This window comes from Vanessa atalanta, chromosome 2 (assembly GCF_905147765.1).
Source record: "Vanessa atalanta chromosome 2, ilVanAtal1.2, whole genome shotgun sequence".
In the NCBI taxonomy this organism is placed as follows: Eukaryota; Metazoa; Arthropoda; class Insecta; order Lepidoptera; family Nymphalidae; genus Vanessa; species Vanessa atalanta.
In genome coordinates this window covers 11,913,707-11,939,316 of record NC_061872.1, presented here as the reverse complement: position 1 = coordinate 11,939,316, position 25,610 = coordinate 11,913,707, and the positions used below count along the sequence as shown (strand labels likewise).

Genomic DNA, 25,610 nt, shown 5'->3' with positions numbered 1-25,610 from the left:
TTAACATGGTTATTTTTATTACTATCAGTATTTAAAACGGGATATTGACCATGTTATATAAATATATATATAACATGGTCAATATATATAAAGACATATATATGTACAAAGATATAAATATTAATATATATTTAATAATTAAAGGTTGTTGAAGATATATAATGCGAAATAGGTAGATAAATAAATAACGTAAGTATTACAACATCGTAAATTGAATGTTGTATCTTATCGTAAGTGCGTTTGTTTCGTGATTATATTATAGGGTATCTGCAAACGCAACAAAACTGTGCTCCTCATTGTATTTTTAATTTCATTTTGTATATATTTATAAAAAAAAAAAAAAAGATTAATCTTTGACACACACACAATCGAGAAAATTACACATACTACATACATATTTACCACGTAGACGGATGTAAATATGATTTTGATTGGTTGTTTTCAATGGTTTACGAAAATGGTACAATATTTTTCGATTTTATGTAGTGTATGTAATATATTTAATATTATTCCGTAGTGGAATTTATCAACGGCTTAATTAAAATTTTCCCATTTCACTGAATTTAATTAGCGACTCTCGTTTTTGTTGGAATGCTTTTGTGTTTACAGTATAGTACCTTATTTGGTAAGCGTGAAATAACTAGACGCAGCAGGAATCAAGTCTGTTTAATTGAGTATCTATTACAACACTGAATAATAAAATTATGTGACATAGTATTTATAGTAGGCACAGTACATCCCCCTTTAATTTAAATAATTGTATACACAATACAATTTATTTACCTGCTTTATTTTAATGTGAGAATAAGAGAAGAATGCCGTAAATAAAAATTTCTATTTTTTTTTTTATTTCCCTAAAATGTATCTTAAAAATCATTTCCCACCATAAATTTAGGTCTTGCTCCGACACATCCCTTACTGATATATCATCAAGTTTTCTTTTTTATTAATATGAATATAAATTAAAGGTGTATTTTAATGTGAGAATAAGAGAAGAATGCCGTAAATAAAAATTTCTATTTTTTTTTTTATTTCCCTAAAATGTATCTTAAAAATCATTTCCCACCATAAATTTAGGTCTTGCTCCGACACATCCCTTACTGATATATCATCAAGTTTTCTTTTTTATTAATATGAATATAAATTAAAGGTGTACATCGCCTTACTAGAAGTACCAATACTTCGGTGTTCACGTATCTTAAGAAGAACCTACTTCAACAAGAACCTGGTCCACAGATAATTTTATACAGTAGTTTAAAACAATGATACTATATATATGTGTAAGATAATTATAAATTGTGCACATAAATAAAAATACCCGAAGCAGGACTTACCCATACTCTAAGTACTCGTCTTGTTTAACAGACAAATCAAAAACTAATTACACAATAATTAAATTGTTAATCTTTTTATATACTTATAGATATAATTATTTGAAAATGTATACAGCGTTTACTGATATTTTAATTATTGTTACAAAAAAAGGTTTTTTATTTTGAGCAGTCACAAAAACTCCGTTACAACAAAAATAGAATCTATAAATAGTCTACTATAATAAACATACTTTCTATTTATGTAGTTCCGTTTTTTTCAATAGTAGGAATATCTAAAAACGAGGAAGATAAACTATATAAAAATTTATTACACGGTAAACATTTTATCCAAAAAATTGTCTCCGTTTGCTTAAATCTTAGCTCCCAAGGGTGGTGGCGCACTGGTATTATGTAAGTAATGGTTATTATATGGTTATTTTTGACCACTTACAATCAGATGGTACTTATGATGGCCTTAATTAACATTTTATTTCGAAAATATATTATTATATTATTTGCTTTACGGAAGCAGTCGTGTAAATGGGCCATCTGGTGGTTAGTGAAAACATGAAAATTCAATCTTAACGACGTCAATACGCTGTTCACCATGACATTTTTTGTCTCGTTGGTCTAGTAGCAAGATTCTGAGCTTTTGGGTTCGAAACCAAGGTCGGGCCGATAATAAGTTGTTGGGTTTGTAACTCGCAAAATTCTTAGAAGAGCCGAGATGGTCCAGTGGTTAGAACGCGTGAATCTTAACCGATGATTTCGGGTTGAAACCCAGGCAGGCACCACTGAATTTTCATGTGCTTAATTTGTGTTTATAATTCATCTCGTGCTAGGCGGTGAAGGAAAACATCGTGAGGAAACCTGCATGTGTCTAATTTCAACGAAATTCTGCCACATGTGTATTCCGCAAACCCGCATTGGAACAGCGTGGTGGAATATGCTCCAAAACATTCTCCTCAAAGGGAGAGGAGGCCTTTAGCCCAGCAGCGGGAAAATTTACAGGCTGCTAATGCTAAAAAAATGCTAAAAAAAATCTTAGTAATAGCCCGTAGTCTGAAAGTTTGTGTGAAAAATCCCATACCTGCACATAAAGCCTTGGGTCCTGCGCTCGAACTTTGCCGTCCCATCATCAACCGTGAGATAACCTTAAAAATATCCTCGGTGTAATAAAGCTAAATCTTTTTTAAAAAAAGTGATTCATTTTCGAAATTCAAATTCGATTCCAAAATTAAAAAAAAAAAACGAAATTCAGGCCTATGACTTGTCGTAAAACAACGAAAGTTGTTGCTTAAAATATTATAACCGAATGTCAAATATACTTGATACTCATAATTTTAAAGCAACTTCAACTTAAATTGCCATTAACTAATGCGCTCAATAAAATCCGATGAAATATCGTGTTAATTCAGAAATAGCGATGCTCGCATTACCTGCACGTAACTTCGTAACTCTGTTATATTATATTGCAAGTATCGCTTCGAGTTTGATAATTACAAAACTTTCCTCTCCAAATTAACGTGCAAAATGAAACAAAATACACTATGAAATTGATATTTGTTTTCAAATTCTACTAATTTTATAAATGTGAAAATTTGTTATCGAGTAACTGAAAAACTGCTGGATATATTTTGATGTCCCAAAAAAAAATTACATTATCATCCCCCTGCCCTTATCCTCCCAATTTTATTTGGGGTCATCGCAGCACATCTTCTTCTTCCATACTTCTCTGTCTGACGTCATCTCACAAGTAACATTCTCTCCACCCATGGCGTCTTTCACACAATCCATCTTTTCTCTGGTCGTCCCCTACCTCTATATCCATCCACGTCCATGCCCAAGACCTTCCCCACAACTTGGTCCTCATTCCTCCCTAACATAAAAGAAAAACATCGTAAGACAACCTTCATGTGAAAATTTAATTGAAATTAGATTCACTACAATTCTTCCACATTTGTATACACCAACCCGCATTGGAGCAGTGTGGTGAAGTTTGCTCCAAATCCTTCTCCTCTACCCTTAGATAATTAGCCCAGTAGTGGGACATTCACAGGCTGTTACTGTATTGCTGTATATATATAGTAATAAGTAAAATAGAGAATAGTCACTCTTTTTCATCTCGTAGACGTCATAAGAGCTAACTAATGGAATTTTATTATTCATATTACGTAAGCTTAAGTAACAAAGTCCTGATTAATGTCAATTTCATAAACAAACTAGCCACCTTTCTGGATGTTATTATTAATTTATTTATAATGATAATCTCTGAATCAATTAGAATATATTAATTTGTATAATTAATTATCGCGAAGGGTTCGAATGAAATGAATTGCGGTTAACGGGATGGCAATTGTTGTCCAATAAAGAACAAATATCAAATTAATGAAATTTGTGAAATATTTATAAAATAACAATTATTCAATATTTTTTTTTTTTAGCATTAGCAGCTCGTAAATGGCCCACTGCTGGGATAAAGGCCTCCTCTCCCTTTGAGGAGAAGGTTTGGAGCATATTCCACCACGCTGCTCCAATGCGGGTTGGCGGAATACACATGTGCCAGAATTTCGTTGAAATTAGACACATGCAGGTTTCCTCACGATGTTTTCCTTCACCGCCGAGCACGAGATGAATTATAAACACAAATTAAGCACATGAAATTTCAGTGGTGCCTGCCTGGGTTTGAACCCGAAATCATCGGTTAAGATGCACGCGTTCTAGCCACTGGGCCATCTCGGCTCTATTATTCAATAATAATGAAACGTAAATTTAATTGCTATTTATTAATATAAGTGTTAATATTACTTAAGAATTGATTTAGAAGTTGTATTTTAGACGGAAAATTTATATATTTTTTTTTGGTACATTGAGACGAACTTCTTAAGATTCCATGGGTTTAAAGCGCGTGTGAATAAATGGTCTATAGTGTGACAGAGTGAGAATCTCCGAGAAGTTCCCGGGACTTGCGACCCGGGTATAAGTTTAAGGTTTCCCCTTTGTATTTCGCATCAACGCTTGCACTGTTGAATCATCATTATAAAGAATTGTATTAAACGTAAACTACCGGTTCAGAATGTAGAATCTACCTCGGTAGAAGTAGATTCTATCTCGATAAACCGACAAGAACTTCAGTAATTACTATTTGTCAACATAGAAAATACATTTTTTTTTACATTAGCAGCCTGTAAATTTCCCACTACTATGCTAAGGCCTCCTCTCCCTTAGAGGAGAAGGTTTGGAGCATATTCCAGCACGCTGCTCCAATGCGGATTGGTGGAATACATTTGTGGCAGAATTTTGTTGAAATTAGACACATGCAGGTTTCCTCGCGATATTTTCCTTTACCAACGAGCAAGAGATGAATTATAAACACAAATTAAACACATGAAAATTCAGTGGTGCCTGCCTGGGTTTGAACCCGAAATCATCGGTTAAGATGCACGCGTTCTAACCACTGGGCCATCTCTGCTCAAAGCTCTGAAATACAATGTTACGTAAATTAAACACAATTACATTTATATAACATATATCCCGCTTGAATAGATGATTATATAGATATAATCTTGTATTGAATAAAAGTCCTTATTTATAAATGTTTTTTTATCAAAAGATTTGAATTTATGTATCGGCTAAGTTAAAAATATCTGCGGAATTTTATTCTAAAATAGAATTTTATTAATAGCTCACTGTGTCCAACAATGTTACGTTTGTGTGTAATTTATATGTCTGTTATAACGCCTGAATGTATTCCTATATTGCCTAAAGGTAACTATTAGCATATGCCTGAGTCTGTACGTAAGTCCGGCTTTTGTTTCAACTACACAATATTGTACGTTATAAATAGATCTCATGATCATTGATTACACAAACACGTGTCGCCCATAGAATTACGTCTTTGTATATTTTTAATACGAATTGTTTTAATCTATATCACAATTTATAATTCTATTATATTTATAAAGCACTCGACACTTGTATTGAACATGCTATTGAAATTATGAAGAGACCTATCAAACTCCATTGTTACTACAAGTACTCAAGGAATAAGGATACTATAAAACGACTCTACTTAAGAATTTGATATGACTACACGCTTAATTTTCTTTAGTGCGTATAGTAATATTATACTGTAAAATTCATTATAAATAATTTTATTTTTCGTGTGATCATGTATAAACAATTTTTTATTTCAATTGGTCTGTTCTGTTTCGCAGAAGGTGAGTGACATTTTCATAATATAACAACGTCATAATTAAAAGTCTAAACAAGAATTCGTAAACATTTAAACTATTAAAAAAATTGTACACACACATATTAGTAAAATATTTTAATTTTCGATTGCGAAAAAAATTATCGTATATTTCTGTATCCTTATCAGATTCCTAAGACGTAGTCTACGTCGATGTCAAATTTAATTAGAATCAGTTTGTTCTCAATTACTAAAGTGAAGAAATTATTGGTTTTATTACGGAAAGTAAAATTGACGTAATTCAGAACCCTCCATTGACATACTACTTACGGGTTAGAAAGTTAACAAGTAACGAATACGAAAAACTAATTGTGATTCGTGATGTTATAATACATTTAGATTTCAATTAGATGATTATACTACCCGAAAAAAACAATCAAAACAAATAAAATTTTAACGATTACAGTAACAGACCCTTGATGCTTTTTAAAATATTTACTAATAGACGCTTTGTTCAATTATACGACTTCGTACGTACTAGTACTTAGCAAGATGCGCAATGCGCAATCGAAACCATTGGTCATACCATCAATGCGCCGCTCAACTACAGGACTTAATATGTAATATCCGTTGTGCTTGTAATTACACTGGCCCACGCACGCAAACATCGGAAACAGCAACACAAAGTATGAATGTGAGGTGATAGAACACTGCCATTGTACTAAACGGCACACTAATTAAACACCATAGATAAGGTAATTAAGCTGATTATCATCAGTTAGTTTAGCAGAGTCTATGTTTTGGAGAGACTACTCACCAAAAAAGTAGTACGAAATCAAATGTAATGTTGCTAAGAAAATACTTTCAAGTCGCCCGAAAACATTTTTTGTTTTTATTTCATGTTTTGTAAATTAAAACAATCTAGGGTGCTCTCGTCGATCATCTAGTCCGATGTTGATATTGGAGCAAATAGATTCGATTGATCGATCAGGTCCCCAAATTCAACGAACAAATTGACACATTGTCGAATATTCGTATATACGAATAAACGAATCGACGCGTTGCTCTTCAGTCGTTTTCTTATTCTACTGACGCAAAGGTCCTGTTGCGGTTCGATCAAAGTTGGATCGGAATATAAATAATCAGAATTGATCCTCAGTTACGATTACGCGGAGGTAAATTTTTGTGAGGAATGGTTTTGTGCAAGCTCGTCAATGTAGGTACCATGAATTTGTCATATATTCTACCAAGTGTTTCTGAATACCATTAATACCTAGTGTAGTTGAATACCATTTTGAAGGGTGAATGGGCCAGTGTACCAGGCGCAAGGGACATAATATCTTGATTCTCAAAGTTGGTGGCGTATTGGCGATGTAAGGAATGGTTAAAATTCTTCCAGCGTCAATGTCTATAGCTGGTGGTGACTTACCATCAGGTTGGCCAAATGTTTGGATCGGAATAAGATCTGGAATGTACCATTGCCGTTATAGGCTAGTAAAATTGGCCCCCAAATACGTATCGAACGCGTAACTTAATCAATAATCAAATCGAAATAGTCCATACCCGATCGGCTAGATGGAGAAGTACCATTAGATTCCTTAGACTTTTTTTATTTTGAATATAAAAATGCTTGTTGTTAACGTAATGAATTCAATAAAAGTTGCTAATGACATTTTTTATTATCGCTCCCTTTCCATCTGCTGTCATAACAATTATGGAATAGCTGGAAATGGTTGAAATGAAAGAACTTTTCCTTATTTAATTTGGAATGGAATTTCGTCAAGTATATACGAATAATTCTAGGGATGAGATGGCTTATAATATTAGTTGTGAATTTCGATTGTATTTTGTATCCTAACTTACTTCAATTATTTTAATTGAAATTCGACAAGTCTATGAAAAAGTTGTCGTATGTGATATTTGGTATTTTGTAGTCTTCCCTCTCCGTCACACTTATATAATATAAGTATGTTATATCCTGGTCTTATTATATGATATAAGTTATTTTTAATGCAGGCTAAAAAAAAATCATAACTCTTCTGAAACCACATATACTTATTTTTTTTTTCACTAGGAAAAGGCAATATCATGATTTCAAAAAATAGTTCTACAAAAACTCTTTTTATTTACACATTTGCTACTGTACGCTTAAGATTTCCAATTAAATTATGAGTTCTAATTCGAGGAGTATTATTATTTAATAATAATTCATTTCATTAAAATAACTTCCTAATCGGTTATTAGTATATTGGTAATAAACTCTCCCAGTATAGAAGCATTGCAAAATTTATGTTATTTTGTATATTATGTATAAAAATATACACTTTTCTATACTTATTGACTGCCAAAAAAAACAATCTAACACGGGTTCTGAATGAAGCAAATTCAGGCCTAAGAATAACCGGAAAAATAAACTCAGTGGGACTTTTCTTTTATGTATAATTAATTATATTGGTGTACATTTTTTAGGATTTCTATTACCGAAGTACTTCGATGAGCCCACAACTCGGATCGTAGGTGGACAAGATGCACCAGCAGGTAGCGTTCCATACCAGGCTTCCTTACGATCGATATTCAATTCCCATTTCTGCGGCGGTTCCATAATCAGTGATAGATGGATTTTAACGGCTGCTCATTGTACTGTAAGGTGAGTACTTGAATATTCACATAATTAAATATAATTTTTCCTTTGAATATTGTTCGTAAATTCCCCTCATGATTTAAAATATTCCGGAGTTCTTCAGTAATCTTAACCGAACTAAAAGAAAAATAAAATGCCATGAAGAATGTACAAATGCCATCGCAAAAGATGTTAAACACTGAAATTAGCAAGAAATAGCATTTTTTTCAAATGTTGCTACTTACTAAACACATACGAACAGTAAAATACGTATTATAAAACGGCTATCATTATATTCAATATGATCTGTATAATATCCTAAAGAGAAAAGAAAAAAAAACTGAAGCGGCAAAACGGTAGGTATTGGAAATGAGCTTTAGTAACTTAAAATTAAAACTCATTTTCCTAATGTACCATTTTGGCTCTTTAACCTTTCTTCCTTTCCACTGATGATAGCATAATATACTAAAATGTGGATAATTTGTCCTTTTTTTTCAAACTATGATTCGTATGCGCACATTTCTTTCACTGAATAAATAATAAACATAAGCTTACTCAATATTTATTTATTATATTTTTACATTTTCATCCTTAGGACGGGCCTTGAAATAGTTAAAACAAACGTTACAGGGTCACTTTTGTGGGTCGATTCAGATCTTTAAAATTATAATCGAAGCCACTTGTATGTAAGCTACAATATGAATTTTAAAGTGGATGATAATAACACGTAGATTCATTACACAGTAGTCCTGACAAATTAACTACTGACTTTTGCCGGGTCTTCTCGGTAAAATCTACATTCCGAACCGGTACCTTTACGTTTAATACAGCTGTGGTAAATGATTCAAAAGTGCTAAAAGCCTACTTAAATGAAGTATACGTTGGTTTGGCTTGTTAAAAGACCATGTCAGTGATGTTCCTGAAGCTCAAAATAAGACCTCGGCAAAGGTCATTAAATTTTCGAAATATTTATTTTTTATTTTACTTTATTGAAATAGTTTTACCATAACATAAAAACGCCACACCTCTCCTAATTAAAATACATCATTGATATAAGAAATCTTTGACTATGATGATGTCCTCATGACCGATTTTGGTGACTGAACAATTCTCTTTTACACTCATAATTTGGTAGGACGTAATGTTCAAGTGGAAAGAGTTCGGGCGCACTCATAGTGATTTCCAAGTCACGGTATTTTAAATTTGTCTACCCCGGACTGCTACTGGGAACTTTTTAATAGAAAAACCGAAAAATCTTCTATTGACTCGAGATGGGATTCAGACCTGCCTTATAAATGATCAAGGAAAATGAAAAGAAAATAATTTATCATTTCAGCCGGTCTAAACACACGATGAAGGTCATCGTGGGTACGAACAGCCTGTCTTCTGGGGGCGAAAAATACTCAGTTGCCAAGATAATCATTCACGAGCTGTATAATAGCTTTCTGACAACTAATGACGTCAGTGTAGTCCAAGTGGCAAGCCAGATAGTGTTCAGTGAGTTGGTGCAGCCTATCCAACTACCTGACGAAAATACCCAGGGTGGAGCTGATCTCACTCTGACCGGATGGGGACGAATATCGGTAAGTTGATTGTTTCAATAGTTATTTGATTTTGTTTTACTTTCATTTTGGAAATTTTCCTCTCTGACGAATTTCGTGGAATATATTATTTTAATGTGTGTGTGAGAGTATTTATTATATATTTTGTTCATAGTGTGCTTTTGTTGTCAATAATTCTCGTTAAATTTTAGTAATTATTTTATGAATAGTTAATGCATTGAATACTTTATGTGATCTATTCTAGGACATAGTCGATATCTAGCTATTCGGAGCTCCAAACATACAAACTGCCCTATAGTATGTATTAGTAATATTTAAATTTTATAATGCAATTAAATGCAGAATCACATATGATATAACAATTATGATTACTAAAGATTACTTATTTTATTCATATTTTATTATACGTATCAGAAATAATATACAGTTTCATGTAAATTCAATTATGTCAAAAATGGACTACAACTTGTATACATAAGTTGATTATTCCTTGGAGAGATTTCCCCTAACATTCCGAAGAAGGTCGAAACTCGATCCAAACTTCGACAACTCAAGGAAACGAGTTTTAAAGATACGTTTAATTTTTTTTTAATAACAAATAAGTATGTATCATAAGCTGAATTTATTGTCAAAGAGCGAAACGATTTATAAATATATAAAATTTTGAGATGAAAAAAGAGAAATTTAAGACGATCGAGAGAACTTTTAATATTGATTAAAATGGCTTTTAGTACCGGGAAATAATTTTTTAATTAATTTACTAATGGACTATTTGCATGTTCATAACGGGTACTAAGTAATATAATAAATTATAATTCACATACATTATTTGTACACATATATATATATATATATATTTTTATTTAATTTTTATTGTTAATTTAATACTCGTATATTTGATTATTATTAACTTTAATATATTTAAGATATAATAAATAGTTCTTGCACGTGCTAACGAGAGTTAATTATGACATATTTTTGTATGAGAAATACATCAAACGTTACAAATAAAATAATAATAATAGTTTCATTGGTAATCATTGGTATGTTCACGTGAATAAAAGGTATACTATAATATCACTCGGCGTATAAACATTTTAAGCATTGTAAATCAAAGCACTATTTCATATTTATAGTCAAACGTTACGAGCGAAAGTTGAAACATTTACAGTAACGGCGGAGCTCCAACTTGCCATTTATCTTCATGGCAGCATTTTAAAACAGAATAATTTACGTAGTTTATTCTGTTCAAAGTGACATTCTCACAAACAGGATTTATACATTAGTCGAACATGCGATTTTGTGGTTAAATGTTCTCTATAAAATGTTCTTCTGAGCGATTTCTAGGAGTTCTTAGTATTTTTGTGCCCCGGCTTGAAACGAAGACTAAGCTAGTGTGACTACTTAACATCTTAGCTTCCAACATTGGTAGTGCATTGACTAAGTAGGGAATGGTTAATTTCTGGCCGCCTATATGTATGATAGGTGGTGGCCACATACCATCAGGTGGCCTACTTGTCTGTCTGCCTATACTGCCTATATAATTAGAAAAAATCCAACTGCAGATATCATATTATTGTAGTGCATAAGAGTGTGAAAATATAAGTACACTCTTCATTTATTAAATCTTTGAATCCGAAAGGACATTTCCGAAATTACGGGGAATAGTTGAGCCGCAGGAGCAACGACTTTATTTGTTACCTTGGGCACGGGAAGAGCCGAGATGGCCCAGTGGTTAGAACGCGTGCATCTTAACCGATGATTTCGGGTTCAAACCCAGGCAGGCACCACTGAAATTTCATGTGCTTAATTTGTGTTTATAATTCATCTCGTGCTCGGCGGTGAAGGAAAACATCGTGAGGAAACCTGCATGTGTCTAATTTCAACGAAATTCTGGCACATGTGTATTCCGCCAACCCGCATTGGAGCAGCGTGGTGGAATATGCTCCAAACCTTCTCCTCAAAGGGAGAGGAGGCCTTTATCCCAGCAGTGGGACATTTACGGGCTGCTAATGTACGGGATTGTAATCAAGTCAGGGCTACTGCAAATTCGTTGAAAGAAAAGAACAAAATTAAACATGTTTTTTTATTATTATTATTAAAGAAAGTGTTCGAATTTCTTAATATATATATATTTGCTATTATAAAATAACTTATTTGGTTTTATTATACAAAATCGGCTATTAGTTCCGTCATTAGTTCGTAATAATCTCTTATAAACTATAAAAAGTTATGTACACGTACATTTTCAATCAAAACAAATATTACGCAAGTATTTAAAATTTACGTTATATTTGTGATATCATTGTTAACGTGTTTTAAAAAATAAACATAATAAAACACAAAGACATCCATGCCAATCTAATTTCCAACTACTTCAGGAGTTCTGAGAGAAATCTCTTGAATGGTATAAATAATGTACCTACCATTTTGGCTTATTAGGTATTTACTTTATGATACACGGATAATACATACAAATATAAATGTTTCTCTAACTCTCTTAAAACTCGAATATACAACATTATATAAGATACAATGAAATTCAACGAGTCTTTAAACATTTCCCTTTAACTTTTGTGAGCCAGTATGTACACAATAAGATCAACATACTCTTAGGTTTATAGCTTAAACAGTCGAGGCCAGCAAAGAAGTTGGTCAGTTAAAAGGGAAGACACAATTTTACAAATACAGATAAATGCTTACAGGGATATGTTTATAAAAATAATTGTAGTTTACTATAGTAACTTATTTATCAAACAATAGGTAGCAAATTATATTATTAAAAATCTCGTGTTCCTGAAAAGTGTAAGGAAATCAAAGATACCTAGCAATTTGAGAGAAAACTTGAGATTTAATATTAAATTATTAGGTCTAACAACGATGATTTCTACTTCCTATACCTCTTATAGCACACTAAAACACTTTCAAGGTTTAATACTGCATAAACTTATCGTTCAACTAAATTCGAAGAACATTTTTCATACCTTCCATTACTTATGGACCTGCTCCTAGCGTCAAAGCCCCTTTACGCTAATGAGTTCCTCTACTGAGGGTGAAAAATTAATAAACATTGAAAAATATTTAACGTAAAATTACGTTCATAAAATATCGCTCCCTTTGTGGTGAACTAATTAACTTACTAGCGAATATTCTAAAGAAATAACAAGTCTATAGAAGTATTTGAAAAACGGTGACTCTGTTTTCCAACACACGTTATAAATATTACATTAAATATATACAAAATTCCAAGATATATACACTAATTGTTTATTTATTTTATTGTTATTCCAGAATGAACTATTTTGTGGTTTCATTTCCTTGAATAATATACGTAGCACGAATTTACATAATAAAATAAAATTTATAAAATAAAGTAACACTCTGTATAATTCCCAACTGCTGGCATAAGTCGTCCTCTCTTTATCAGGAAAAGCTTTCTGAAAGGAGCCTATTCAAACAAACTGTTCCGATGTGGATTAATCTCCAAATGGGACACAAATTTTATCAAAATCATTATTAAGTGTTTTCATGTCTTGTAACATAATTAAACATGATGTTATTAAACAACCTACCTACCTCGGTAATAAGGCACACAATCGTTAAACAATAATTATACAATTTCATACAACGTTTCGTCAATGTGCGAACGTAGAAATAGTAATAAATATTAATGTTAGTGAATGTTAAATCAATGTTTTAAATTACTGGATGCAGGTCTTGGTACCGTTATGTATTCTACGGCCCCCAGAAATACTTAGTATTGTTCTACTCCGGTTTGAAGGGTGAGTAAGCCTGTGTGGCTACAGGCACAAGGGACATAACATATTAGTTCACAAGGTCGGTGGCGCGTTGGTGATCACCAAAATCAGCCTGTATCAGTCCATATAGGCCGCCCCCAAAAAACATTGGTGATGTGAGAGATGATTAATATTTCTTACAGTACCTATGGATATTATCTATGGACAGTTGTCACCATTCACTATCAGGTGACTCATTTGCCAGTCTTACATTTATGAAATAAAAAAAAAGTTTTATAGATAGGTGAAGTTTGGCAGCACCATAAATCGCTTGTTGTTTCAGTACCCGGGTAGCTTACCCGATAATCTGCAAATCATCAAGCTAACAGCGCTGAGCGTCGACGACTGCCAGCAGATCTACAGCGGTATCACATCTACTGAAGTTCACGATACACAAATTTGCTCGTTGACTAAAAGGGGAGAAGGCGCTTGTCATGTAAGTTTAAGTTGTCTCGTGTTTAATCGAACATTTGTATCTAATAAATAGTCTTGAATCTAATTTATTCCTCATAATGACGCTGCAATAAAGCACGAAAGAGCCTTTAGTAGTTTAAATTTATGAACATAAGAATTGATAACATATGAAATAAAATTAGTTACTCTAACAATTAGAATTGCGATTCAACGGATAGAATTTCTGCCACCATTCCACGACAAGATTTATACAGTAACTATTTATAATTCATATTTTTATATGTACAAGAGCTTTTTGGAATTAGTAATAATTTATTCACTACCACATACCACATAAAAATTGTCATAAAAAGGTAGCTAAGGTAAGGTATGTGAGAATCTCGGAGAACGTATCCCCTTTCCCAGGCTGCTCTCCAAATTCTGGGCAGAGAGGGCAATTTTGCGATATTCAATGTTCGAGACAATCGGAGCAGACATCATAAGACAACCTCTTCCACCCTCACTGTGTGTGGGTAGAAGAGGAGTGTGTAACTTGGTATTCTACCGCATTTTTTACAGGGAATGTTCGAAGGAATTGTTTGGATTCATCATTCATGCATTCATTACCATCTCGACAAAATTCCAAGTTTCATCCGCACTATCTAGGTGTCCGAAAACCAACAATAGCGCAATTTTTGAGACATTTTCTGCATCGCACATCCCTCTGTGGAACCACAATAAACAGCGGTTCGGTAAACCGCCGGCGAGAGCTGATTATTGTTGGGGGTATGGTTACGAACATTCAAGAAAAGAGCGTAAACCTTTTTTAAAAGCCGGCAACGCACTAGCCCGCCGGTGTTGCAGATGTCCATGGGCGATGGAAGGCACTTTCTATCAGATGCGTCCTGCTCGTTTGCCACCTATATCATAAAAGAAAAAAAACATATTTTCAACTAATGCAATACATAAGTACTGTTCACTAAATCGCTTACGAAAATAATCCTTCACAATCCACGTCAGACCCAGTCGAAACCGATTCGTTACGAACATACAATGCATCATTTTGTGTTTGACATATCAAAGCAGATCATTGCATTCCACATCTCGTCGACAGGTCTCGGTTTATCTACAATTGTATTTGTGTGCACAATAATCCATTACCTATTTATAGACACCGAAATTTGTAAAGGGACAAATATAACTGCTAGACGATTATGAATTATGTAAGTAATTATGTACATATGTATGTTATGACTTCGAATTTATTTTAAGAATTTGACGTTCATAAATAATCATGTTTTACGGATTATTACGAGTAGATTATCTTAACTAAAGGTTCAAGCCTTTGGCAAGCATCACTGAATTTTCATGTGCATTTAACTCATCCCGAGTTCGATGGTCAAAGAAACCGTCGTTAGTCGTCTACATTGTTCTTCACGTGGTTGAATAAACTTCTTAATTTTCGTATGCTTAATTTTTGTTTACAATTGAACTCGTAATCAGTGGCGCAACCGGCATATATTAAAAATCTGTCACTTTCAGCACCAGCGAAAAACGTCCAAAATCGTTCCAACAGAGGAAGAAGTGTCTGCCCAGTTGTGGGACATTTACTTTTGTACTTTATTTTACCATTGATGGTTGGTTGAGGGTTATCGATTTTCTTAACATCCCATTTGTATAGGAGAGGGCAGAAAGACACAAAAAAATGTTACTTGGACATAAATTTTGTCTAATTAGTTACACAAACATTGGGAAGTAAGATGTCGTTTCCCTTGACCTACTAACCCTATAAAACCGGAACAGACGTAATACTAAGTATTGCTGTTTGACGAGAATATGTGATAAGTGAGTCTTCTTCAGTTGGTTTCCTTCTCAAAACCTTATTAAAAATACCTACTCTATTTAATCTCAGTTAGTATTTCGTTTACTTACAAATGCTCTACATCTGAAGCATAAAAATACCCTTTCCGCGTAATCACTTTCCTTGAAACTATGTTTGTTCATATAATCAGTAAGTTGCGTGACTTCATTGTCTTGTTAACCATTTAAACGAGACCTGCGTTGAAAAACACAACACGGGCTACATGTTGGGTTTATTAAAAAACTAAATACGAATTAATTATTTTTGTTATATAATATATAAATATATAATGATCTAGTTGGTTTTCTGATCATGTTGATTGAACTGGATACGTTGTAAAGCGGCAGGTCCAAGTGTTCAAGGACACTTCCAATCTCATCTTCGAGAATACTATAAATGTCATCAAGGTAACGGAGTCCAGCTCTTACGCCATCCGCTATGATATAGTTGGCCTTAAATATTTATATAACACTGCCGTAAATAACTTTCCTCGAATAATTCAATATTTATTCGCATTAATTAACTCGACAAATTGAATATGATCATTTTATAATATTCCATCATTAACCTTTCATGTACACGCGTGATTAAATTATTTTAGTTTATCATTTAATAATTTCCTTATTAAGCTTTACCTTTTAGAATATTGTATGTCAGTAAATTCAACACGATACATTAAATTAAATACGAAATTAAAATTAATTGATAATAATTATATACCAGCGATGAGGTTAATTCTGGAACGAAGTTCTTTTATGTGGTTTACAGTAGACTGAACTCGGAGAAAGGGTAAGTGAGGAAAAAGTTACCCAGGCGACCTTTCCCTCCCTTTCTTTTTCCTTCTGTCTCTTTCTGTCATATAGACATTATTTACATTTATTTTTGTTCCACACTTTGAATTATTTCCAAACGATTGTTAATTTATTTCATTTTGTCTGTTAATTTATACATAAGATATAAAGAAAGCATTGAGCCGAGATGGCCCAGTGGCTAGAACGCGTGCATCTTAACCGATGATTTCGGGTTCAAACCCAGGCAGGCACCACTGAAATTTCATGTGCTTAATTTGTGTTTATAATTCATCTCGTGCTCGGCGGTGAAGGAAACCTGCATGTGTCTAATTTCGACGAAATTCTGCCACATGTGTATTCCGCCAACCCGCATTGGAGCAGCGTGGTGGAATATGCTCCAAACCTTCTCCTCAAAGGGAGAGGAGGCCTTTATCCCAGCAGTGGGACATTTACGGGCTGCTAATGCTAAAAAAGCAACGTTCCAACCGTGTATTCGAAGATACTTCTCTATTTAATAAAAAAAATACATAGATAACATATTAGTGCATACCTATTTACACAAAAAAGATAATTTTGAATCATATAAAAAAGAAGCGATTATTTGTTTCAAGTATCCGTAAGGATTGTAATATTTATACTAGCTGGCCATCCCGACTTGGTGCGACATTTTTTATTTTTTGTTTAGTAAAATCCTGAACCACCAATCAGCACCATCTACCAGATCTAAACCATTCAGGTACCCATTCAAAAACATCAAAAAATCATCAAAAGAGATCTAGCCGTTTACGAGGAATTCAGTGATAAACACACGCACTGAATATATAACACATAAATATAAAGAAGATTAGTATACTAGTAAAATTTATTTTCGGCTTTTACGCTATCATCACACTTTTCTTGTCCACCGCTGGACATCCTCTCCAATGGCACGCCACTGAGCAGGATCTTCATCTCTCAATTTCAATTCACTGGCAACTATTTTGCGTATATCGTCATTCCACCTAGCAGGAAGACATGTTATACTACGCTTGCCTAACCATAGTATCCACTCCAGAACACGACTATTCCCACAACTGACTGTTCTGCAGCATGTGTATCCAGCTCACTGCCAATTCAGCCGACTAATTTAAGCCTTAAGGCTATGTTGATGATTTTGGTTTTATCTTGAATTGCCACATATGAAATTCGATCCTTCAGAGAAACTCCGAACATAGACTCTTTATAGCTCACTGAGCGACGCCATATTTACATTTAATATTTTCGCTTGACTTATATATTTGTAGATAAATAAGAAAATAATGTAAATAAGAAAGGTTTCTCTCAGTAGCATATATATATATATATATCGAAGCGTGGTTACTTTAGTTGTTGATTTGGATAATTAATGAATCTAGTAGTTGGCAATAATGTTTGATGGCTGATGTACTTATAAGAGCGGGTCACCCCGAATGGAGTTGTAAGTGTCATGGCAACGCGAGTCGTTATGTTTTGACAAGCTTCTCGAATGCGATGGTTGCTTGCAAACCCATTTGCTCTTAATCGAGATGAATTATTGTAATCCTTTGATATTATTGTGGTGTACGATTATTGAAACAATGAATACAGCGATTAGACGATATTAAATACGTTTTATTTTGTGAATATCTCCATTGCACGCCCACATTGTCTTACAAATGTCGGATCAATCCCCGAACCCAACTGTTCGGCATCCTGCTTCTCCGACATATATATATATATATATATATATATATATATATGTTTTATATTAACTATATTTTTGAATCCAACTGAAACTGTTAACTGAGTAGTATCGTAATTAAAAAAAAATAATGTTTTAATAAAAATTTTTTTCAGGGTGACTCTGGAGGCCCCCTTGTGGAAGGAGATAGAGTGGTGGGGATAGTTTCCTGGGGGGTACCTTGTGCAAAGGGCTTCCCTGATGTATATTCACGAGTATATGCTTTCAAAGATTGGATTGAAGATAAAATTAATGATTCTGAATAAAAAAAAATATATAATGTTTTTATCAGATAACTGTTCAATGTTGTATATTTTAATCCATAAAAATTAAACTTTAACTACAATCTTGTTGGTTTTATTTAATACTTTCGTAATCATTGCATAAACTTGACTTAACAATACGAGAATATTAACCGCTGATTGGAAATTCTAATCAGTGTTATAAACCTGCATGCGTCAGGTGGCATACGGCTACAAATTCATCCACCAATCCTCATTGGACTTTACTTACTGTTACCGATGATTTCGGGTTCAAGCCGAAGTAAGTACCACTGAATTTTTTTGTGCTTAATTTGTGTTTACAATTCATCTCGTGATCGACGGTGAAGAAAAACATCGTGAGGAAACCTGCATGGGTCTAATTTCAACGAAATTCTGCCACATGTGTATTCCACCAATCCGCATTGGAGCAGTGTGGTGGAGTATGCTCTCAACCTTCTCCTTAAAGGGAGAGGAGGCCTTAGCCCAGCAGTGGGAAATTTACAAGCTGCTGATGTAAAAAATAAAAATATTTAACAATATGAATTGGTCGCTTAAACTTTTTTTTTTAATCTAAATAACACACATAAAATACTACTATGACCAGAAGACCAAATTTTGACGTTTAATTATTGAAAATAATCATTTTTAAAAATTCACATACATGTTTCCATTGCTTGAAATTTAAGTGTAAATTAAAATCTCATCGCTTCAATCGTTGAAGAAGTGTATTCTGTTTGTTTTCAAACCAAGAATACCCTAATGTTGACATCGGCGTCGAATTGACTAATCGCGGTCTACAGGCGCAGTGTTCTACAAACGCTATATTCTCACTAAAGACTGTATACGGTCTATCCGGTTGCGTATCACCCAATAACGTACACTGAGACTTTAATTTGCAAACGATATTGGCAATAGTGGTCTCGGAACGTCAATCCACCAACCACCATATGTTGCTTTGCGTTATGAAGTGAACGAAGAACAATTCTAACACGTAATTTTCATAATAGACCTGAATGATTTGGACGCGTTGTTATGGAGTCAATATTTTGATGAATTTTCAAGATGAACAATAATAAATGCTAGGCGTAAAAGTGTAAAAGAATAACATCTTATATATTAATAGTGTAAGTTCATTTTTGTCCCAGTGATTATGGGACGATGGCTGTTTATGAAAAATCAATCATAGTCTCATCTTGAAGAGTTCTAGCCGTAGATGTGCACAAAATTAAAGAGGATTTTTGATTGCAATTTACTAAATTGTTACGATTTCACAAGGAATTAATTTTAGAGACCGATAATTTACTGGCCGGTTAGAGAGCGGTACCACGGCTGTATATGAAAAACAATGAAAACATAAACGTTCTAACCGAAGTAATGTATACTACTAAAGAGGTTTCATCATTTTGGCGCCAAATGTAGATGAGTGACTTGCAGTTTACAATGAAATGAAATCAAAACAAAACCCGTCATTGGTTTCGAAATTCCTAACAAATATTTTGAATAAACGCGAAGTTTCGCGGGAGCCCCACTAGTTTTATATAAAGGCCAGAAACTCTCCTGCAAACTCCCCGGTTTTGGCGGTGTTAGTCACTTTCCACAGGGTGAGCCTCCTGCTCGTAAGCCACATACAATAATAAAAAATGTATATGAAAAAAGGTCTAAACGACCGTTATAAAATGATATCTGCAAATAGAATTGCTTACAATATTATAATTAATTACTCTAATGAAATAATAGATATTCTGATTCGCTGATTTACGTTATGAATAAACGAATCTTTTTGTGAGAGAACTGAATTAAGAAAAATAAGAACGATCTTTGTTTGAATAAAGTTTTTTTCAATGGAAGTGAAAACTCTTCAAATATATTAGACTAACAGATTTGGAAGTGCTGTTGTAATCTTTTTTTTTAAATTAATATCGTGATATTATCAATAAAAGAAAATCAAATACAACCTCCTTTTGTATTAGTGAATAATATTCATTTTTCCTAGAATAAACTGCATGTCCAATTTTTTTATAATATTCCAATTATTTCAGCCGTATAATATTAAATTAAAATATATAAGGTATACTTTGTAATGTTATATTTACGGTTGAGTATCCATATCAGTAATTGCGTTATAAACAAAAAAATATTTGTGTTCTTTACAAATATCATTGTATTATGAACCTTAAAATTATTTAATGAGAGACATACAGAAAAATATGTAATGATAATTTTAACGGATATGTACTACAAGTAACTTACTCTGTAGCAGTAGGGGTTTTATGTAAGCCCGCGTGGTTCAAGGTACCACTCATAATATATTTACCCCAAGTAACAATAGTGAGTATTTGTGTTCCTATGGCACAAGAGACATAATATCTTAGCTTGATGGCGCATTGGTGTTATATGGTGTTGACCACTTACCATTTGCCCGTCCGCCTACCTACATTTAAATCATATCATAAAAAACACAAAAAAAAGTTGGAAATAAAACATTACATTTATAAAATTTTCAATAAGATGATACTATAAATTGAATGTATATATGCATATATGTATGAGCTAACTTAGGCGAAGAAACCGCAACTTTGAATAATGTTGACGCTAAAGTCACTTATGTACGCTAAACATTTAGTCTCAAATATGTAGTGCGTTCTACAAATATACGAGTTATTTAAAAAAAACTTCCAAAACATAATCTACCTTTGAAAACGCTAATTTAAACCAGACAAAATGTACACCCACGAAATATAAAACTAATTAAAATACAATGGATAAAAATTTACAATACATAATCAATATACATTACATAAATAATCTTCTTAAATCTCATTACACAGAAAAGATGATAACAGTGTAAAATACTTATAATATTTTTTGTCCTAACTATTAATGTACCGATGAAATATCGCAATGTTTAAGGCAATATCCGCCTTGTATAACCACTCTGTAGAACCAGCATCTGTCCTATCGAACCGATACAACTTGGGAACCTTCAAGAAAAGGGACAAAGCATTCCTTACAGACCGGCAATGCACCTGCAAGCCTCGGTTTTGCAGATTTCAATGGGCTGTTGGTAATTACATTCCAAAACTACTTAGTCGAGAAAACTGAAATTTAGAACACAATTTAGTGATAATTTTCTATGACTTTTACCCTTAGGAATTCGGGACGGACAGCACGTGTTATACAAAATTGTACGTGTAATATGTAATCGCCGCTTTGCCTTCCTTTATGGAAATAAAGTTCGATTAGACGAGTGTAGAAATATGTAGTCCGTGTCACTCGTCACACCTCACGCGCATTAAGTCGTATGACAAAATTTGTGATTTTTCAACAGAGACACTTTTAATTTTCATCTTTGCATTGCTCAGCAACCAAATACAGTTTGTGATAAATTTTGGAACACAGCACTGACTGTGGGTTAGAGTATAATAATAATTTTAACTTTAACTATTTTCGTTAGATTAAAAAATCATATATAAGTAAAAATGGATAAAAATAAAAACTTAAAGTAAGTTCTTAATGTAACAAGATCTTTACTTTAATATGTAATAATAATACAAGTATTGATATGCCGTAAGTCGGCTGTCAGTGTCTCGCGAGTGCTTAAAAATAATTAAATATATATTTTTTTAACATATATATATCAAAAAATATTTTCATTGTTTTATTTCCCAATCTGAACTGAACGTTGAGAAGAAATTAGAAGAAAGGATCTTTTAAATTTCCATTACATAACCTTATAACAAAAACTCATAGGAACATTTTACAACGTACTCTCACGCGACCTTTTCTATGAAACTAGTTTTATACGACTACAAAGATGATAAATTCGTTTTAAGATAAATAGAATCCCCGCTCCTTAAGTAAGTGCGCCTCGCCAAGAAGTATAACAATGTTTACGAGCATCAAAAGAAGTATTTTTAGTATTACATAATATATCGTTGACGCTTCTCTGTGGAACGTGGACGCTTTTATTTAGTTCTACGAAACAATCTTGCTTTCTTTTAATTAACAGATATAAATTTGTTATTTTTACTTCAACCTCGAGAAAGTATCTTTGAATAAAGTTTGTGGGCCAGTGAACTTGAACTTAATAATTAATTAATGAAAATATAAGAAGAAGAAGTCTTTCTTATCGTTTGTTGTAGCTGTATGACTGTGTGTAATAAGTAAATTATTATTATATAATATCATTTTAAATGAGTATTTTTAAATTCTATTAATACTGTTATTATGTTAATTGGAATAGATGTCATTTTGGAAATATTCTGGTTCTCTTATTCCAACACCTGCATTGGAGCAGCGGCGTTGTGGAATAAGAATGGAGGCGACGGTAGAGGGGGAGGCGGAGGTTCAAAGCTGCTTTAAATTTACAGACTTTTATTACTTTATTGTAATCTATTAATACTATATGGTGTAAAAATATTTAAATTAAATATATCAACAACAACAGTTATTTGAAACATTTCTAACTCAAACATATTTATATCTTATAATCACATTCGAGGATTCTTTTACTATTTTAAGAAATTTAGGAATATGTTTTCATGTTCAACATTTATACCATCAGAGCTGACATAAACACAACGAGATTGGATAGGCTTTACTACACGAAGCGTTGAAAAATAAAACAATCTAAACATGCTAGAGCGCTCCACAAAGCAACTCGATTGAACGCAAAATAAAACACGATAAAACTAACCAACATAAACGAGACCGAAGCTGATGGATATTCTATTATCAGATAAAAGGATACCACTTAACGAGAGCTTAGACAAAAACATGCCTCAAAGCATTAAGTCGGTATTTCGGTAAGTCGCTAATTTAGAAACAATTTGCCCAGGTCGTAGGAGATTAATTCCTAAGTGAGTCATGTCATTCAAATCCTTATAAAAAGTGAAAATCTAAGTAAATAAATAACACACCCTGTATACTCTATTCCTAGAAGGAAAAAAGCCAAATAAACAACATTTGACCGTCGAAGAAACTGTTATCGGAATATTGGAAGTAAATAAATGTGTAAATAAATAGTTTGTGCAATAAATATTTATTTATTTACAATACAACAATATTACAAATAAATAAATATTAAACAAAAATTCTTAACAGTGCTCAACATAGCTGTGTATAGCAAATCGCATGAAATACGTAAATCTAAGGTTTGTTTATCTTTTTTCCTACTTCCATTGGAACAGCCTATACTTAGGTTCATGCAAGTAAGATTTCATCCCGATTAAAGAGTCAAGTTTGAACACGTGAATCTTCACTGATTCAATTCAAATTTTAATTTAATAATTTTCTTGTGCTTATAAATAATATCATCTCGTTTTTAGTTGTGAAGGAAAACCAAAATGTTTTATCAAGATATTCAGCAATGGCACATTTAGCTCTTACCAAAAGCAATGGTGATAAAAGAAATTATAATAATATTTTCTATTACATTTTGTTTTTTTTTTTTTTGTACTAATTTGTATTGATCCATTTTAAATCCATTTTAAATAATTATCAGAAAAATACAAAGAATCTTTTATTTAAAAGGCAACGTGAAACTTTTGTTTGACTCAAAAATTGATATGATGGACCAGGGAAACTCGATTAACATAAAGCCAGCTGAAATATAATTTAATTATATTTACCAAAATATTTTCATGCAAAAACATAGCGATAACAGATAATTTACGATAATTAATAAAATAACAAAATAATTCTCGCTAATACTCATTAAATATTCATTAATAAAATACACACAAATTAATGCCCTGATTTCAAAATACGTTATACATTTTGGAGTTGTAATTAAATTGAGGATGTTGATTGATGGTATGACCATACGCTGCGAAGGGTACCCGAAGGATTAAACTGTCTACCTCTCCCTTGCCTCTGGGTCCTTGGTATAATTTTCATAATTAACACGTTTTTCAATACGAAATACATACGTTAGACATTTCATTATGCACGAAATGTATTTATGTATTATTAATCTGGACTTTGAACAAATAATTATTATCTTACTTTACTATTCTCTCGTAATTTTTAATTGCCTAATGTAATAAACGGAGCTTAGTAATGGGAAATTTGTAAACTACCGCACCTCGGTGAGCACGTTGCTCGTGTAACTGATTACTGAATTTTTTCCGGTCGTGCCGGATTTGCCATTCCATTTAATGAGACTGAAATTGATTGTTCACCTGTGAACGCACACAACATAATGGGATGTTTGATTCTTACACGAGATAATCATCACATATCTAGTCGAAGAATGATATCATGAATAATTTTTTTTTTTTTATGGCATTGGTTGGCGGACGAGCATATGGGCCACCTGATGGTAAGTGGTCACCATCGCCCATAGACAAAGGCGCTGTAAGAAATATTAACCATTCCTTACATCACCTATGCGCCACCAACCTTGGGAACTAAGATGTTATGTCCCTTGTGCCTGTGATTACAATCCTAAGATAGCGACATTTTATTAAATTGTACTATTAATCTAATATAAAATACTTACCTTTGCAAAAAAATATGCCCAAAATAACTTTATCCATCGGTCGTGTAACATGTATAATAAAAAATTTAGTACTAAAGATATATTTTCATGTTCCCTTTTAAGTTTTAAAAAGAACACCAATGAATATTCATTTTTTCTTATGTGTAATTAAATAATTAATGTTTATATTTTATTATGTTTTAAATTTTTAATTACTAATATGTATATATTTTTTTATTCTTTATGTAACTATTCTAGTCCTTATTATTTCCTGCTTCTAATTTGTATTAGATATCAGTGGAAACTTTATTGATTTAGGTATTATTTTATTGTTCTTTTCATATTACTAGTGAATTGTACTGTTTGTTTCCCAAAAAAAAAAAAGTGACAGCGTGGTTCAGAAATACGAATAAATTGAACCGCGACATCTGTTGACACATATAAAAACTAAATATTAAATAAATATTTAAAAAATAATTCTACAAGTAGAGATTAACAAACATCACATATTTCGTGCGATTTGATATTATGTCTGTTACATCATACAATATAAATAATTATTGATTTAAAATAAAACATAATTCCAACTCCTTACATTT

The 25,610-nt window shown here is 32.6% G+C and overlaps 1 protein-coding gene across 1 annotated transcript; it reads left to right on the top strand.

Annotated features, from left to right (window-relative positions):
• The first annotated feature begins 5,379 nt into the window (after positions 1-5,379).
• On the top strand, positions 5,380-18,604 carry LOC125071815 (chymotrypsin-2-like). Its single transcript, XM_047682212.1, has 5 exons — positions 5,380-5,533; positions 7,975-8,152; positions 9,462-9,708; positions 13,768-13,920; positions 18,384-18,604. The coding sequence occupies exons 1-5, from the start codon at positions 5,485-5,487 to the stop codon at positions 18,531-18,533; spliced, it is 777 nt and encodes a 258-aa protein (XP_047538168.1). The 5' UTR covers positions 5,380-5,484; the 3' UTR covers positions 18,534-18,604.
• Positions 18,605-25,610: the final 7,006 nt, after the last annotated feature.

What these genes read in the sequence shown, in the direction of transcription:
- LOC125071815 (XM_047682212.1), top strand. Translation starts at nt 5,485, where the DNA reads ATGTATAAACAATTTTTTATTTCAATTGGTCTGTTCTGTTTCGCAGAA. An exon ending in TCTGTTCTGTTTCGCAGAAG is followed by an intron (nt 5,534 to 7,974) that starts GTGAGTGACATT and finishes TACATTTTTTAG; the next exon opens with GATTTCTATTACCGAAGTAC. An exon ending in GGGGAGAAGGCGCTTGTCAT is followed by an intron (nt 13,921 to 18,383) that starts GTAAGTTTAAGT and finishes AATTTTTTTCAG; the next exon opens with GGTGACTCTGGAGGCCCCCT.